This window comes from Pleurodeles waltl, chromosome 4_2 (genome assembly GCF_031143425.1).
Source record: "Pleurodeles waltl isolate 20211129_DDA chromosome 4_2, aPleWal1.hap1.20221129, whole genome shotgun sequence".
Taxonomy (NCBI): Eukaryota; Metazoa; Chordata; class Amphibia; order Caudata; family Salamandridae; genus Pleurodeles; species Pleurodeles waltl.
The window spans coordinates 47,358,748-47,377,574 of NC_090443.1; the positions used below are offsets into that span (position 1 = coordinate 47,358,748).

At 44.5% G+C, this 18,827-nt stretch overlaps 1 protein-coding gene across 1 annotated transcript in view; it reads right to left on the bottom strand.

Annotated features, from left to right (window-relative positions):
* The window catches only part of CDK2 (cyclin dependent kinase 2), a 41,013-nt gene extending 22,401 nt beyond the window's left edge, over positions 1–18,612 (bottom strand). Inside the window, exons 1-5 of the mRNA XM_069230597.1 lie at positions 18,327–18,612; positions 10,138–10,215; positions 9,235–9,355; positions 5,745–5,915; positions 5,342–5,443 (exon numbers count right to left, since the gene is read on the bottom strand). Coding sequence (XP_069086698.1) covers positions 5,342–5,443; positions 5,745–5,915; positions 9,235–9,355; positions 10,138–10,215; positions 18,327–18,442 — 588 coding nt within the window. The 5' untranslated portion in view covers positions 18,443–18,612. The remainder of the gene's footprint in view (positions 1–5,341; positions 5,444–5,744; positions 5,916–9,234; positions 9,356–10,137; positions 10,216–18,326) is intronic.
* Positions 18,613–18,827: the final 215 nt, after the last annotated feature.

Consider the following 18,827-nt stretch of genomic DNA (forward strand, 5'->3'; position numbering starts at 1 on the left):
AGAGATTCCGGGAGCCCACTCCAGACCGCTGCCCAGAGCACCCACCCTCAACCATTTGCCTAGAGTACAATTGCTATAACGAATTATAACGGCAATAAAGACATCCCTGTCTTGCCCCTCTGTGTAATGCGAATTGAGCAGACAATGAACCACTCACCTTTTACCTTGCTTGAAGCTCAGTATACAATAGCTGCGCCCAACTGAAAAACTTGGGATCAAAATGTATTTAGTGCAGATGACAGAACAGGTATTATGACCAGAGTTTAACACCTTGTGGAAGTCCGTGAGGGGGAGCGCATGTGCTCCCTGAAGTCTGCCAACCAGTGCACTGAGTAGACGCCCAATATTGAGTCGTGAGGCCCTCCGAGGTATAAAGCTAGATCAGTCCACATGAACCAGGGTGGAGAACACAGAGAGCAGTCTATTGGCAAGGCCATTAGCCCATATTTTGACTTCTGAGTACAGGAGAGAAATGGGGCTATATGAGGAGCAGTCATTCGGTGGGTGTTCCTTTTTGGATAGGGGAACAATTCATTTCAATCAAAGATCAAGAGAAAGAGTCAGATTCTAGCACCCGACGGAACACCTTACAGAGAGGATCCATGAGTACTCCCCGATATAACTGGGACAAACTCCACCAGGAGGCCATAAGTGCCCAGAACTTTGTCTGACTGAAGCTGGGCCAAGGCCTACCCCAACTCCTCACATGTTAATTCCTTGTCCAGCAAGGGCTGTTCGAAATCAGGGCTTAAGGTTAAGTTGTTCACAAAATCTCAGAGGGCCTTGGGATCTACCTCCAGCGGCAGAGTGTATAGTGCAGCATACTAAGAGTGAAAGCAGTATGCGATGGCAGTGTCCCCCACCATCCGCCTGAGCCCCCATTGTCTGTTAAGTAGGCAATGGGTGCCCAGCCTGTTACGTTAGTACAAAGCTATTGGAAAGCATTGCTTGTTTTGTCACCCCATTGATATAGGCTCCGCGTACCAAGCCAGGTATTCTGGGCCTCGCCAAAGTGTACCTCCTGGTGGTGGAGTTAAATCCCGAAGTACAGTGAAGAAGCCAGGCACAGCAGGAGTCACCTCCAGCTCCTGGACACGGATTTCCAGGTCAGTAATTTCCAGCCTGTGCTCTTTGAGCCTAATGATATCCTCCCCTGACAGTAGCCTTTAATGCCTCCCAGAGAATTTCAGATGACTCGACAGAGTGCCCATTCATGTCCAAATACCCTTGTATTGCTGTGTGTACATGAGTCTTGGTCTCAGCATCCTGTAGCCAGCACAAGTTTAGGTGCCATCTCAGCTGCAAGCACTGCGGGCCTAGTTGCAGTCGTATTTGCAGAATTGCGTGATCAGAGAGCCCAAAAGCATATATGTGTGCGTCAAACCCAGTAAGTCTGAGGCGGGTAGGAGAAAGTAGTCTGTTCTGGACAAAACTTTTTGGAGGGCCAGAGTAGAAAGCGTTACCCTTCTCAAGTGGATGCAGGGCTCGCCGTGCACCCACCAAGACCATGGGCTTTGATACATTGTGTAAGGGGGGCATAACCCCCGCCCCCACCCCACCCTTGGAAGTCCTATCTTACTCCCAATCTACGTCCCTGCTTAAGTGACCTACGAGGATCCAGCATCACGCAGGAAACTGTTAATAGGGCCCTCAGAATTTTGTAAAATGTCTTGTGTAAATAGTGGAGGGGAAGACACTTATTGTCTCCACTGGGTGTCCATGAAGGAGGCCAGATATCACTGTATCAGCTGAGGCTGTTGTGCCAGACCCTTCTAACCACTAGCTTAAAGAGCCAATGAGGCAATATTACCATTCCCCAACCCTTAGGTGAAACCAGCGTGGTACACCTGCATGTATACCATGCAGGCAAGGAATGGGTATCTAGTGCCCACCAAGCGAGTTTCTTGTCAAAAGAGTATGTCTGCAGAGTACCTTTTGGCATATTTCAACACTGCTTGTTGCTTGATAGGGTCAAGGATGCTGTTAATGTTCCATGTGAAGAGGCAGACCGTGCTGTGAGCATCAATACTAGCCTGGTCAGTTATAAAGATGTGCTGGTGCAATGTTAGTGACAACGGGGTGAAGGAGTCTAGTCCCAGTGTCAACTGCATCCATGTGTACTGTTATACATATACAAACAAACACACATAGCTGTAACATACTTAACCCGCCTATACTTTGAGAACACAAAGTACCTGTTGTGGAATAAACTAAGAAATGTTGCAAACCAGGCGACCAAACACCAACTGTGTTCCTTTTCCCTCAAAACAATTTTTGAAGGAACTCACAAGAAAGCAGAATATAAAGAAAGGTAAACAAGGAGTGGTCCACATAGTCTTCAGCGAACCATCCGCTTAGTAGCAAAGATAGTGAGTCCAGTGAGGGTTTAGATGTTGAACAGCATCAGGGGGCCGGATCGCTAGCCACAGTCAGTGAGGAAGACGACACCCTGTGTGTCAAGTCAGGGTCCAGGGTCCTTGAACAGTGGGGACCCCCTCCAAATCGGTGGCTGAGAGATACAATATCTGCTGGCACCATCGACGCAGCTGTTTCCGATCCCAGCTCAATTCCACCCCATTGGGTGACCAAGGAAGGTGCAGCCTGCCGAAAAGATGCTCTCCTCCAGCCATGTCCAAGTCGCTTCGGGTGTCGCAAAAAAAAAAAAAAATTGATTTGTTATGGAACAGGACTTTAAGTTGAGCCGGGAAAAGCAGTAAATATTGGATGTGGTGCGCTCGTAGTTCCTGCTTGACTGCCAAAAAAGAAATTAGCTGTGGCTGAACCTTAAGCCTGTAGTCGGGAAGACCATTACCTAAGCAGTCACAAGATAGGGTCTCCTTCAGCCGATAAGTTTTGAGAATTTTGTCCCGGTCAGCACAGAAAGATGCAAACAATTATGGAATGAGGAAGTGCACCCAACAGAGGCCTCTGTGCCAGAGACCTGTGCGCCCTCTCTACTGCAAAGCATGGCAGGCAACAGCTCCCCCTGTGGGATCCACAGGTCAACCAGGTGGTTACAAACTGAGTTGGAGACAACCCCCTCTGTGCCCTTCGGGATCCTCACAATTCTGATCTTGCTGCGCCTTCAACAGCCCTCGGTGTCTTCTGCTTGAAGTTCAAGCTGGTGTACTGTTTTTTGGAGCCCAGAGACCATACTTTAAAGTGCACGTAGGGCATCTATTGTCGAGATACATCCTTCGGCCCCCGCCACCCTGGCTGTCGCGCTGTGCAGATCTTGCTGCAAGAGACTTGTCAACCTTCAATTCTCCCATCTTTCCTTCCAGGGAAGATTGCAGATCCTGGATCTCTTGCAAAATGGAGGCACAGTGTTGTCAGCAGAAGATTCCTCTCAGCAGCCCTTGCAGCCTTTATGAACCTGCCTATTCAGCCCTGCAAGGTCTGAGTCGCAAGACGTTTGTCCTTTCCCCCTGTTCACACAGTGGGGCTCCAAGTCGACAGGGGATGGCTATGAAGCGGACAACAATGGTTCAGGCTTAATTAGCTGGACGGGGGGGGATCTTAAAGACCAGCCGGGGTGCATCAGGTTCCTCAAACAACAGCGTCTGTGTTGAAGGGGGATGCAAGGTACGTGGGGTGGCGGTCTACATGGCCACACCAGTAGCCCACTTATCCCCGGGCCCTTTTCATGTTCTAGTCTCAAAAGGGGTGGGTTTAAATCAGGGTAGTGGGGCGCCAACCAAGTGCAGTCAAGGGCCAATGCCGTCTGCGTCAGATGGCAACAGTAAACTTTCAATCATCATATTGCCTCACTGGTGTCTTCAGGACTCCCAGCTCATTGGGCATTGAAGAATTCTCCTGTGTGCAGCTCAGAACTTGTGATCATGAGATAGGGCTGGCTCGATCCCCTTATGTATGCCGATCTCCACAGGACCTCCTAGACACAGCTTTCAGAGCACAGGTGAGGGCTAACATCCACCAGCAGATGGTGGCAGGAGAGCCCTGGCAGCATCGCTTCATGTCTCCGAGATGTTCCTCACAAGCAGCCCGAGTCTCAGGGAGAGCAGACTAGTCACCTCTGTCGCAGCCACTCCTTGCAGCTGAAGCCCCAAGGTGATGTTGGCTGCCAGAACCAGGGTGGAGTGTTTGGTGAAAGGGAGGGGGGGGGGGGGGGTGGAGAATCCCCCTGCCAATAGGGCCACATTAATCATCCAAGGGTGGCCCTCTTGCACCGGGCCGCTACCAGATTTCACCAGGGTGGTGGCGGCACTCACAGATGAAAGGCTGCCATGCTCGACATCTTAACCATGCCACCCAGACTTCAACCAATCTTAAGTGCTCATCACTGTGACCGTGGTTGAACACTTAGCTTGTTTTGGTGGTTTAAGAACAAATGCAGCAAACTGATGCAAGAACACACACAGCCAATCCCCCCATCCAACACTGGCGCTGCCACTGTTTTCCTTCACTAATATCTACAGGTACACTAGTCACAGACTGCTACCATGAAGGCTGGGCCGATGTAGAGACACTGATCTCTGGTCACTAGGCCACGCTGAGTGGCCCACTCACTGAGGAAGAGTCCCAGCCGACCACTGAATACTGCACAAGGTGCATGCACTGCCAAGACTAAAATAGACAGAAGGTACAGTGGAAAGGGAAAGATACTGTAAAAAGGATAAAAGACAATAAGCCAGCATTGGGAAAGGTTACAATATACTTCCCCATTGACATCAGTTACCCAACACGCCCAGTTACTTATCTGCACTAAGATGAATGCTGAGATGTGCCTCATGGAATTGCACAGACCACCTCCTAGAAATTAGCAAGAAGATTAATTAAATGTCCTTCAATACTTTGGCACACTATTGTGTGTGAATAGTCAAGTATTCTCTCTTTTTAGGACAGAACACGGACTGGTCACTGATTTAATTACTGATAGATAGCTAATTGAGTTCTGAGTCAAACCAGAGATCACCCCCCTGAATAAGCGCGTTGGGCTGCTCGACTTTACCAATCCAAGAGTCATGCGTTTAAGAGTTGTTCTTTATACTCGTTTTTTTGGCTCAATAGCGAGGTTGATCTCCAGGAAGAGGTAACAAGGTCGTATTCTAACAGCCTGAGTCCAGTAACCAGTGTCTGCACTGTGACTCCTGAAAAAAGCCCACAATTTTTGAATAACTGCATTCAAATAGATATCTCAGGTTTGAATTGCCTTCTGGCAACATATGCATGCAACAGGGCAGTAAAGAGGCACCTGTTCCTCTCGGGCTTATTTAATAAAAATAAAAAAAACACTTGCGCAATATGGAATACTGCAACTTCTAAACCCAACAGATGACGAACAAGTACACAAAACCATTTAGAGGGAACAAGAACTTACCATCTCGGCAAAGATGCAGCCTAAACTCCAAATATCAACCGCTGTTGAGTAATATTTGCAACCCAACAAAATTTCTGGGGCTCTGTACCACAACGTAACTACCTATAGGAGATATCGAACAATAATTAGGGCACAAACTAGATCTTTCAAATTCTGGCTAATTTTAATTCCTTAAGAAAATATTAATAGGTTCCTACAGTGTAGAGAAAAAAAAAAACAGTTCTTTACTACCCAGTCCTGCATCTCAAACTATCGTCAACAACAAACATTCTAGAACATTAATTTGTTTAACATTGTCTACCTTGGTTTTGAGATGCACTGCAACATTTTTCACTGGACGACCCCTTTAAGAAAGTTTAATTGTTTTAAATACCACAATTTCACCAACATACCCTTCGCTCACCTCATGTGTATAGGTCCGAACAGGCACCCCGAAGGCTCTTGCCAGGCCAAAGTCAGCAAGCTTGATAGCCCCCTCCGCGTTAATGAGTAGGTTTTGTGGTTTCAGATCCCGATGCAGGACACGGTGTGAGTGGCAGAACGCCAGCCCCTGCAGCAGCTGGCAGAGGTAACTCTGAGAAGAAGAATCATCAATTAGAGGAAGCTCTAGATTGAATAAGTATATGAATGAGAAAGAAATGGGTCAAACATCATTTACATCCACTATCTTGGGGACAAAACTCACCAAACAAATGTATCCTCATAAAAATATTTGTACATTAGCTGAGTTAATGCAAGAAAATATGTCCACAGACATAAGTTTATTATCCGCATCAGAGGACAGAAATAAAATAAGCGCTTAAGCATTACCTTAATCATATATGCCATCAACCAGCAGATGACACCAGTGAGCTAAAGCAAGGCCAGATAGTAAACTCAGATTGACCCTAGCCTGCAGGCCCAGACAGTGATGTAAATTACAGACCGGTGGGTTTGGATAAAAATCTGCAGCTCATTAACAGCCTTTATTGAACAGACATCATTAAGAGAGACAATTTACTAAAGAAGTTGCCACACAAGCTATGTGTCTTCTTGAAATCATCAGGCAACTCCTCCTTTCCACATATCCTCGGCATAAACTTGTTAATTTTTTTAAGTGAAGTTATTACTCCCCATCAAGGAACTACTGTTAAGGGTAGAAAGTGACCACTTTAAATACTTGTGGATTTTGGATGTCAACAGATCCCCAAAATGTTTACGACGACAACCTGGATTTCCTCCTCTGAAGATTACACACACAGATTACACATTGCAGAAAACTCCCAGTCACTGATGGGAAGAGTAGACAAATAGAAAATGATCACCCTCTCAAGATTTATTTATGCCTGGAAAAAATCCTGATGCACCATTCCAGTTTCTTCCGTAAACTCTAGTTAGGTCACTACTACAGCATAACAGCTCACCTACAATAGTGCTGTCAACACTACAGAGAAGCCCAAATGAAGAGGCCCTCATACTGCATATGCTGTATCCCAACTAGTAATAGTGAATAATTGGTCCCTAGACCAACTGGAGGAGCCAGGGGTTAAACTTGATAGCCACACCCTGGATAGTAAAAGTCAAACACACACACTTTATATGGTGGCAAAAGCAAGAAACTACCTACCACTGGGGACTGAGCTATTGATAAAAACATGATATAAGACCACCAAAGAAATAGAATGGAAGGAAAGTGACACCTACAACCCAAATTAGGTTGGATTAATGCCACCTGTGTGAATAAAAACTATAAGGTTTCAGAAAGAGGGAATATAAAATATGGGCATATCTACGCTAGAAGATCAGAGTAGATGCAGACATTAAACCTTACAGGCAGCTACAGACCGAATGCTCCCTGACAGGTCACAAATTTGCACATTCATATAGATAAGGCACCCAGGATAAAACCTTTGGGAGACAGGAGGAGGCTGTGCAGAGGCACTGATACCCTACAGAGTTCTCAATAAGATCAAGATTCTTGCTTTCAATAAAAAAAATTTTTTAAAAACTAACTAGGAGAAGGGATTCTAATCTTTGAAAAACCCCTCCAGAATATATTATGTCTCTCCAGCTACAAATACTTGAGAGGAAAATTAATCAATGAGCATGTAAGTTCCCACTCTAGTGTTAGTATATCAATTTTCAACCGTGTTTGTTTAAAAGGACAAAAACCCTCATCCACCGCTGGGTAGCATCCTTCAACACATGTCGCCTCTTCACATTGAGACCCCTGTTAAAGACAAAAGCTACAAGGTTGAAACATGCAGACATTACAGACATTAATTATTACTCTGCAGTTGTCCATGTAAACCTACACAGGTAACAAGTTTAGAGCCAACTGTCAACCAGTATGCAGTTTTATTTTCACTTTTATCCTCCTCTGGCTCACCTTTACAACACCTCACTCTCAGAACACTAACACATAGGGTAAGAAAGAGTTCCCACTCACGAGGGGTTGCAGAACACACTGGCAGAGCCGCTGACTACTGTAAGGAGGAGCCCAATGAAGAAACATGTAATCTGATGGGCAAGAGAAGGCTTCCACCCTTTAAGCTAAAGGTTGGGGATAATGATATACTAACACTAGAAAGAGAGAATACATACAACATTCACAAACTTTCCTCTTTGCCTTGAGTTTTTGAAGTTTGATAGTCAATTTAAAAAAATTCCAACAGTGAAACCCAAAACTGAGAAGATATGGGGAGCCTGGCAAAAACAGCACAGGCTGGCATAATCAGACATGGTAGACACGAAAGCAGAGAAGGGCCAAATGAGGGAATGCCATGAGGAGGGAATAACCCAAAATGGCCAGATCAAACACACGCACCAATGGAAAGTACCAAAGGTGGAAGATTTAATGTGCAAAAACTGTGCTGGGTCAAAGAAACAAATGGATCTGGCACCAAATAAGGAAGCAAGTTAAGACAACTGTTTGTAACGGAAGCGGTCAGTTTTCCAAACTATTTAAACCCTAACTAAAATATGTTGATTAAAAAATAAAAACGAATTGAAAGCAATGTGCATTCAACTACATTTTAGAAAAATGTGAATCACGTAAAAAACACCATTGTAGCCAACAGACTAAACCAATATTCCACACACTGACTAGCAATAGATTATACAATATAATGACTAGCAATAACTGAATAATGTACAATGACTATTGATTACGGAGTATGAAAGTTTAAACCTGCAAATAAAGAAGGTGAAAAAAAAATTGCACTAGATGGCGTTTAAATGGGCTCCAACATGTAAAACTCAACAATATGCTCAATGGCAAGGAAACTTTAAGCAGCACAGCTGAGAAAAAATAAAAGGGGTTCAAATGAATTACACTAGTTTCTCTGGAATGCTAGTTACATTTAAAGCCAGGAATTGTGAAAATCTTTTTGAATCTCAGTACCATTTCAACGCACATCATATGAAGCAGCAGAAAAGTCTAACAGTTTCACAACCTTAAGAGTATGTACCACAGCTCAGTCTGGCCATAACATTCGGAGCACCAGAGAAGTGCCCATTGAAGACCAAAGTAAGGTACCACTAAAGAAGAGGTGCAGCGGAACTTGCAAGTCAACTTGCTAGAATTTGAACAATGTGAATCAGGTATCTTTTCACTACAGACAAAAAGCAGATTATTTTGAACATTGGCATGAATAGTGAAAAATACAGGCATGGCAAAACGAATAATAAAATCAGAACCCAAGAGCCCAAGACTCAATGGTAATCAATTGCGGCCATGATTGCCTCTGAACAGAGTTGTTACCCTTTTATATGGCTAAAGCAGTAAGAACGCAGCAGCAAACAACCCAAAACCCAATAAACTTTACAGGGGCTCGGTAAAAAGCACCACCACGCCCTCTATGAGAATCAACATCCAGAAAAAGTGAAATCTTTCAAGAGAATTGGAAATGTACCTTAATGAGTGGCAAAGGGATACCGCTGACAGAGGAGCTGTCCATGAACTTCTTTAGGTCCTGATGAAGGAATTCAAATACGAGGTAAAGCTTATTCTCGGTGTGAATGACATCCAGTAACCTAAACAGTACATAAAATTTCAGGTGGGAGAAAAACATTTTTTTTTTTAAATAAATAAATATAAAAAAAAAAAGAGAAGAGGCAAGTGTGATTCTGATGTATAGACAGTGGCAAATAAGCTATTTAGTGGCCACTCATGGATAAGATCACGTTTAGCATGCGTAAAATATATATATTAAGTTGGAAAATATTTATAACAAAAAAAATAAAAAAAATAAAAATTGCAAAATATAGAAATCCCTATCAGCAAACATCTGATTCACTAGCCATATCCAATGGTATACACACGTTGTGCATGCTATATAGGCTTTTGTCTCCCTGCCTCAGTTTATTAAAAAAGGATTATGCTTATTTGCGCTTTTTATACAAGTGCATATGAATTAAACAATTGCAATGAGGAGGACATTAAACGTAAACAATGACAAAATAAGGGTTCCAGCAAGGATGCTCATACTTTTGAAAGTTCAGCACTGGCACAACCACCTCCTAATAACTTCAAAATCTAGGATAGGAGCTCCAGCTTTTTACAAGTTTGCAGTGCACTGATGTCATGGACACTGTTACCATTTGTGAAGATTATGTCAAACCGTCTAGAAGCACATAGTAGAAGTGTACACAGAAATTATTCTTACTTCCTCACTGTAACCGAACCTCGAAAAAACAGTATGAAACAATAAGAGATACGTTTAGCAGTGCAGCCTCTACTATGCTAGGATTCGAGGGGAGAGGCGGCAGTAGCTTTGTCCTTCACCTCAGGGTCACAACATGCTCACTTCACTTACTTTACAATGTTTGGATGATTGAGCTCCTTCAGAAGAGAAATCTCCCTTATGGCGGTGCTGGGGACGCCTTCTGTTTCACTAAAAGTGCACACACAAAAATAAAAAAGTGTCAGGAGCTTACATTTTTTTTTTAATGCACCTCTTTTAACAAAGGATCTCCGGAGTACAGGACAGCACACCTTATTCTTCACTTCTAGGATCTGGAACTCCTTACTCAACCACATCAGGCAAACTGCCACCCTTTAGCAAAGAATGGACAATCTATTTCTTTGAGCATTACATCATCCACACACAACTCACCAGACGGACTGTATCTGGCATTCTAAGTTATACTACCTGAATAGATTGCTTCACTCATCCCCAGCAGTGGTGTTGAATTCCTGTATCTCAAAACCTAGGACATGTTGTTTGGGTCATGGGCAAGAAGTTTTCTTTTTGTCCTAGGGACAAGTAGGCCCAACCCCCTGCACCGTAAGCTCTTTGGCTGCCAAATTACAGTACAACATTATGCAGCAGGGAAGAAAATTGCCTGCAGTTGATGTAATATTTGTGTGCATACGTTAAAGCTGTTTAACCTTGTATGTACTGTACATTAATGCAAGGCCTTTTTTACTAGGGTAAGCGCTCTAAATAAATGTAAGCTTGAACTGCACTACTGACAGTGGTTCCAGTAAACAAAATGTGTACACACGTCTGCAAAGTTTATCATTATGAGGCTAAAGTGGAGACTTTTACTGACCTGTGGCCAGCGTTCATGTCGCTCTCCCCGCACAGCACCAACTGTTGATGCAGCCAGCCTGCGTGTTGAGCGCCTGCCTGGCTTCATGTTCGAGGCCCTCCTCTGTTGCCTTTCTGACTCTCTCTACCTTTTTCCTGCTCTTTTACTTCTCTCCACTGTTGCCTCTTTTTTCCTCATCTTTTTCACAGCTTGCAGCACTCTCCCCTGCCACTGCTGCCCCTCCTAGTGCTGCATCCCCCCCATGCCTCCCACCTGACCGACTCCTCCCACCTTTTTAATGGCACCTGCACAGCTGGCGCTCAAAAGGCAAGCCTATCTGTGCCTGGACTGCGCCAGGGCCATGGTCCCCGTTCTATCCATCAATACGATGCCAGCAGCCTGCACTCCCTCACCACTGGAGGATACGCTGCATGCCACTACACATCACCGAAGGACAGCAAAGGCCCATTCTCCTGCCACAACTGCACCTTCACCTGCACACCACAACGCCCTAGCCCAGCCGGACACCTCAGATGAATACTTCTCAACACCCACACCCTCAACACGCAGCAGAAGTATGGGTCCTCCTCGACTCAACCCCCACGACGTCACTATCATCACGGAAACCTGGATAACTCCCACCTTAGCCCCAGATATTGCCACTGCCATCCTACACGGCTACAAAATTGTCCACAAAAGACCGAGTCAACCAACCAGGAGGAGGCATCACCATCATCTACAGAACACACTCCGCCTTACAACCAACACTGAGGCGCAGACAACTGCTGCTAAACACCTGCACTTCCAAATCCAGACCGACCCTAACACCTCTCCCCGTGGCACACTTGTCTACAGGCCCCCCCACCCCCAGACCCTGCAAACCTCATCGTCCCACACACCCTCGTCTCTACCGACTTCACCCTCCAAGGCAACCTCAACCTTTACCTCGAAAACTGCAACGACCCAAACACCACATCCCTCCTGGAGAAACTCGCCACCCTCGGACTCAAGCAACTGGTCACTCACCAGGACACACCCTCGACCCCATCTTCTTAGCAGGAAACAACATCTCCCTCTCTCACACCTTCAAACACCACTGGCCTGACCATCATTGCATCCACTTCACTTTCACCAAGACCACCGTACACCACCACATCTCCCCCCGCAGAAACTGAAGCAAGCTCACCGAAGCCTAGCTCCCCAACACAGTCAGCCATGCCCCTCCACCGAATACCACGGGCACCAACGATGCAGCTTGCAACCTCCACCCATGGACTACCGACTGCACAAAAACGTTAGCCCCACCTAAGAAAACCTGCCGGAACCCAGCACCACAAGCAATCTAGATCACGTTCAATCTCCAAGAATCAAAAAACACCTGCAGATGACTCAAACAAAAATGGAGAATCAGCAAAATCTTGCCAGACCGCACAGCATACAAAGAAGCAGTCACTGCGCACCAAACTCAATGCAATGTGCTGTTCACCTCCGTCAAGGAATTCATTAACCCCAGCACGGACGTCACAGACATTGCCCTCTCTCAATACCTTTGAGACAACCACGCCTCCTTCCACCCTAAAATCCAGGATACCTACGAAGGGTTTGAGAGCCAAGTCCCACCCCCATCGCTTACCAGCACCACCTCGTACCCCACCCCACAGCAGACACTGATCAAATCAACCCCCATCACCATAGAAGACACTCAAAAGATCATGAACTCTATCCACTCAGGGGCATCCTCATGCCCGTGCCCATAATGCATTCTTCGACTGAGCCATCACTGCCCCAAGCTGTGCCGGATAATCAACCTCTCCATCCAAACCACCATCTTCCCAGATGACTGGAAGCAAGCAGAGATCAACCTGATGCTTAAATTTTTTTTTTTTTAAAAACAAAAGCACACACACACACACACACACACACACAACACCGTCCGCCGATCCTAGAGATATGAAAACTACAGACCCATCTCTCTTCTCCCCTCTCCAGCCAAGGTAAATGAAAAGGCCATCAACTCGCAGCTCATGGAATTCCTTGAGTCAAACCACATCCTGAATCCCCACCAATCCAGTTTCAGAGCAATCACAGCACCGAAACTGCCCTCTCATAGCCACAGATGACATCTGCACCATACTGGACCACGGAGACATGGATGCCCTCATCCTTCTCGCCCTCTCCACCACCTTCAACACTGTATCCCACACCACTCTATGTACCAGACTTCAGAATGCTGGCATCCTGGGCAAGGCCTTGGAATGGATCCGCTCTTTCCTCACTGGAAACCCATTTATCTCAGAACCAACAGAAACCTGCTGTGGGGTTTCCCAAGGCTCCTCCTTGAGCCCAACCCTCTTCAATATCTACATTGCCCTGCTTGCCAAAATCGTCAGAGAGTACGGCCTCAACATTGTCTTCTACGCCAACGACACACAGCAAATTCTTTCCCTCACTGATGAGCCATCAACACCCAAGTGAAACTTCCACAACGGAATGAAAGCAGTCGCCAACTGGATGAAAAACAGCTGCCTAAAGCTCAACTCGGACAAAACAGAGATCCTCATCCTGGGCCCCTCTTCCTCCACCTGGGAGGACTACTGTTGGCCAGCTGCCCTTGGAAGCATCCCCCTATCCTCTGATCACGCATGTATCCTGGGCATCATCCTTGACTCCTTTCTGCCCATGACCCGCCAAGTCAACCTCATCTCATCACCATACTTCCACACTCTCCTACTCCTCAAGATCTTCAAGTGGATCCCCCATTGAGGTAGGAAGGATGGTCACCCACGCACTGGTCAGCAGCAGACTCTACTACAGCAATACTCTCTATGCTGGCATAACAAAGAAACTCCAATCAGGACTCCAGAGTATTCATAACACAGTGACTAAGCTCATCCTGGAAATCGCAAACCCACCTGCATTGCCTCCCCACCAACCAACGCATCACCTTCAAACTCCTGACACACTCCTACAAGGCCCTGCACAACATAGGCCGGCCTACCTCAACCACCACCTATTTTTCCACACCCCCGCCAGAGAACTCTGATCTGCTCAACTTGCCCTCGTCGCCACCCCTAGAATCAGGAAGAGCACTGTTGAAGGTACATCCTTCTCCTACCTTGCCACGCAGACATGGAACATGTTACCACTCCACCTCAGACAGGACCCCCTCGCTGGATCAGTTCAAGAAGGACCTCACAACCCGCCTCTTTGGCTGACCAACATCCCCACAACAGTGCCTTGAGACCCAATGGGTGATAAGCAGTGCTCTATAAATTGCTGATTGATATGTATATTGCTCCCAGAATACTCTCAGATAGGATGCAAGTATTTGCAGAAGCTTGAAAGCAAGATTGCTTTCAAAATTAAAAGTTCACAAAGAAATGCAACTAGTAGAAAAACGTTTTGCTAAATTACTGTGAACGTTTTGGTACCATTTCTTAGAAGCATGTGTTGATGCATAGTAGTATTTCCAAAATATGTTCCTATTGGAAAAATCAGTGTAACCAGTATCAAGATGATTATGGGAAACATGAAAATAAATAAGTTTTGACTAAGCCAATAAATGTGTCATTGGTGGCCAGTTTTTTGGTTTTGTCAAGGTGCATCTTATTTTGACATGGCTTTTGTAAAAAACTATTGTTGTGGGACCTGCTGGGCCTTCATCGTTATAACAAACATTGGCAAGAAAAACAAAAGTATTTTTTGGTCTCAAAAACCACTCATTGCCACAGTAGTTCCTGACACTGAACAAAACTGCTTTGTGTGCGGATATGCTCCTTTCCCTGTGGCAATTAGTGTTTTTTTAAGACCAAGCTCACATTTATTTAGGCGCTCACCCTAGTAATAAAGACTTTGCATTAATGAACAATAAGTACAAGTTCAAAAAGCTTTAACATATGGGCAACTGTATTACATCAACTGCAGACAGTTTTCCTGCTCCATGATGTGGTACTGTAATCTGGCAGCTGAAGGGTTTGTGCTAAAGGAGGTTGTGCCTACTTGTCCGAAGGACAAAATAAGAATGAAAACTTCTTACCCATTACCCCAAACAATATGTCCTGGGCATCGGGCTATAGGAATTCCACACCCCTGTTAGTAAGAGGGAAGAATGTAATACTCCACCAAGCTGAAACCCACTCCATGCATAATTTAAAGAACCACTAAAAATAGGTCTTCACACAGCTGCATTTTCAAGGGGAAAACAGCCTTCATCACGAAGGCCAAAGAACGAGAAGCCTTTACAACAGAAGGCTTTTAAAGCAAAACTTTTTACAATGGTTATGCATTTACAACGGGTGACTTTTACAATGAAAATCATGGGAAATGTAAGTACATTACAGGTAAGTAAACAGCTTTTAAAATATATTTATGTGGGTACATATATATTTTGTAATATGTGTGTATATTTCTTAAAATATGTGTATATATATATATATATATATATATATATTATTTTTAAGTTTTCGGGTGGGAATGTGTGTGTTTTTGGGTGGTAAGGTGGTTATAGATTTTTTTTTTTGGGGGGGGGGTTGCTTTACATTTGACTGAGCCAAAATATATATACTGAAAAGTCAAAAAGATTCTCTGGAATGCACTTCTTAATCTGAAGACATTTATTATAGCTTTTTGCAAGGTTCGTGAAAGAAGGTTTGAATAGTAAGAAGTGTACTTTCAGAATGTGCAACAATAGCCTACGACCACGTATAAAGAATCTCCAATCCATAGACAGCAAATATATACATGCAAGGATACAAACACTTTTCTTGATATATGGATATATAGTCCTACACAATGCAAAGAAAATTAATAAAAATGCATCACCGTAGGGCCTGTCTGAAGTTTCATCTTTCTCATGCCAGTAAGACAACGGCCCGTTCGACTGCGAGAAAGATCTCCATCCTCACGGGACAGATGTCAGGCATTTGACGTCTAAATCCTGACTGAGGTCTTGGAATCCACGACTGCCGATTAGGGTCATCTTTTATATCTTAAAGAACTGGAGAACAGGCTTTCTGCCATCAAAAAGAAATATTCAAAAACGCTGGCTAGTTTAGGTAAGCTTTGAAAGAAACGCATTGAGAATTGGCCAAAATCCCAAGGCGTCCCTCCCAAAGTCAAGCCGTTCCCTGCTTATACTATGAACATCAGACTGGTACATTCTTATGTGCAGACTGCCTAACCCCTCCATATTATGTACTAGTTCTTAGGTGAGAAAGAGAACACCCAGAAATAGAAAACACATTGCATAACATGTTTGTACGTAAAACTACTCGCACCTCTAACGTGGCAGTGAGGCTAGACTGAACACAAAATGGAGTCTATAACTAGTGACCAGTAAAGTGACAGTGGGCAGCTAAGCCAAGTGAAAAGTGGTGTGACACAAAATCAGTGGTCAACACAAATACTACAGGTAGTAAGGGAATTTCCAGGATTTAGGGTGGGTTTGGTTTTTGGGTGGTAAGGGAAGTTTAAGGTGGTCATGGGTTTTTGCGCGTGGTAAGGTAATTTTGGGTGAGAAGGTTTTTTTAGGGTTCAGGGGTTATTGGTTAAAAGGTGTGTGTATATATATATATATATATTTTGTTTATACTTGTTAAATACTTAAATTTCGTGGTAGAGGCTTTTGTTCTAAAGGCATATTTGTTGGGGAAAAAAATATTTCGTTATAAAGGCATTTTCGTTACAACGCGTGCGTTATAAAGCCATTCGTTCTAATGGCATTCGGTATTAAGTCATACATCCATTTTCAAGCCAGACCTAAAAAGGTAAGTTCACAATAACCAGATAGACCATTATTAATAACATTTCTGGGCAGTCACAAGCTAATATTTGGGGAACTTTATCATTCACTGATATACTACTTTTTGGGACATTTCGAGTATGTGAGAAGCTGTAAAAAAAAAAATATATATATATATATATATATATCTCCAGTGGAAAGTGACATTTAGTGCATTAACACTTCACCCCCCCCCCATGAGTGAAAGTTAATGCATTCTGTGTATGTTTGTACCAGAGCACAAGCCAAAAGCAAGTGTTAATTTCACCCCAAAACTGTGGCAAGAGACAGAAACAATGAGTGCACATTTATTTCTAAGTATGTGGCAGTCATATGTTATTGTGCTAACGGTATTAACGAATTGTGGTAAAACCAAATAGCAATGCTTCACAGCTCAACTGTGCATAAACAGCACAATGTAGTCCGAAAGGTGCTGCCACTGGCGCCCTAAAAACAGACTTCTTCCAACTCCTTGAACGAGTGGTTCCCAACCTGTGGTCCGGGGACCCCCTGAGGGTCCGCCAATCCTCCTCAGGGTCTGTGACCGCTTAGAAAATGTAATAATATTAACAAATTAGGCAGTACACGCTTTGTAGGATTCAGGGAGGGGTATCATTATAGGGTAGTATGGGGAGGGGTTTAGAGTTCTAGGAAGAAGAAATTAAGCAGTAGCAAGGGATTTTTAGTGTATAAATTATATAGGCGACCTATAGCACACGTGTGACCTGAAGGTAACGCTCTGTTGCAACAGAATAGCTAGACTTGCTAAATAGCTCTCAGTTTGATTGTAGCACTTTGAGGGTATTTACATTTTACATGGGAACACACGATTTGTGCCCAATCAAAACATGCACTATTGTTCACCAACATGTGGGCGGAATCAATGCCCCACTCTGTAGCACTCCTAAAAGCTTTTTAGGTTGATCAAAGTGCCAGACAGATGTGCTTTCAAGCCAGACCTAAAAAGGGACATAGAAGCAGGACTATATGTTGGTCTCAATGGCAGAAGACACCAACCTAGGAGGTAACATAGACCTACAGACATATTGCTACATACACATCACAGTTAATCTGCAAGGTGACCAATTTATCACAATTAGCACTTTGATGGGCCTTTTAAAGGTGATCAGACAGGGAAACTTTCATTTTGATTTTGTGATTTATCTCCTTATTTTGGCACAAATATATGGCAGCAGCTAGCTGAGTAAAGGTTAATGGTGTAAGCCATGCAATGGGGGGAATATTCAGCTGTTGACGTCAGCTGCCACATGCCATGAAACTTTGAAATTGTAAGCAGGAACAACATTAAAGTCAGTGGTCACAGAGGGCAGGATCGGCCTCTACTTTTTGCCTTGAGTTACTCACACCCCATTGAGGGTCCCAAACCCATTCTAAATGCCCGGTACCATGACACCTGCACTAAGGCTTTTCAACAAACTGTAAGATGCACTTGTAGTTTTGCTTTTGCCACTGTATGCAGATACTGAAAAAACCGCAGAATGCAATGTGCTGTTGACTGAACAGACAATTCCAACTGACGTTATCATAGCCACCTTGCAACAATCCCCTACTCTCAAGTCACCTAGAACAGCTCCCTTCGACATCTCATCTAACCCCTTAACCTTAGCAACCAAACTCTTTTCAAAAGAGCACTAGGTCACCAATCACACAAGGAAACTCGGATGCCCTCACGTGTCAAGTCGGATTTTCTTGAGGGCCACAGTCTCTCCGGTGCTCTTGTTGCGGGCCTTGTACACCACTCCGTATGTGCCCTCGCCAATCTTCTCCACCTTCTGGAAGTTCTCCATGCCGCTTCCGGCCCCGCGCCGCCCGTTTCCGGGCCCCTAAGCGGCACGGGCCCTGGTTTTCCGTTAACCCCTTTTGATTTTTTTTATCCCTTACAGTTTGCAACGGCGACAATGTAACCTGGGGCCAGAGCTTCCCGCCTTCGCGATTCTCCGCCCCCGATGCAGATCATTGGCTACGTTCCGTGAGCGGCCATCATACGTACGTCTGAGAAAATAGTGTCTGGCGCATATGCTCCGATGGGGGCCATCTTGATAAGGGAACTAAGGCATTGATTTTAAAGGGGAGTGAAGAACATGAGAGGCTTAGCCCAACAATTTAAGAAGTAAATATAATATAGGTTAGTCAATACAAGTAATTTAATTGCACGTTTCTTTCGTTATTGTT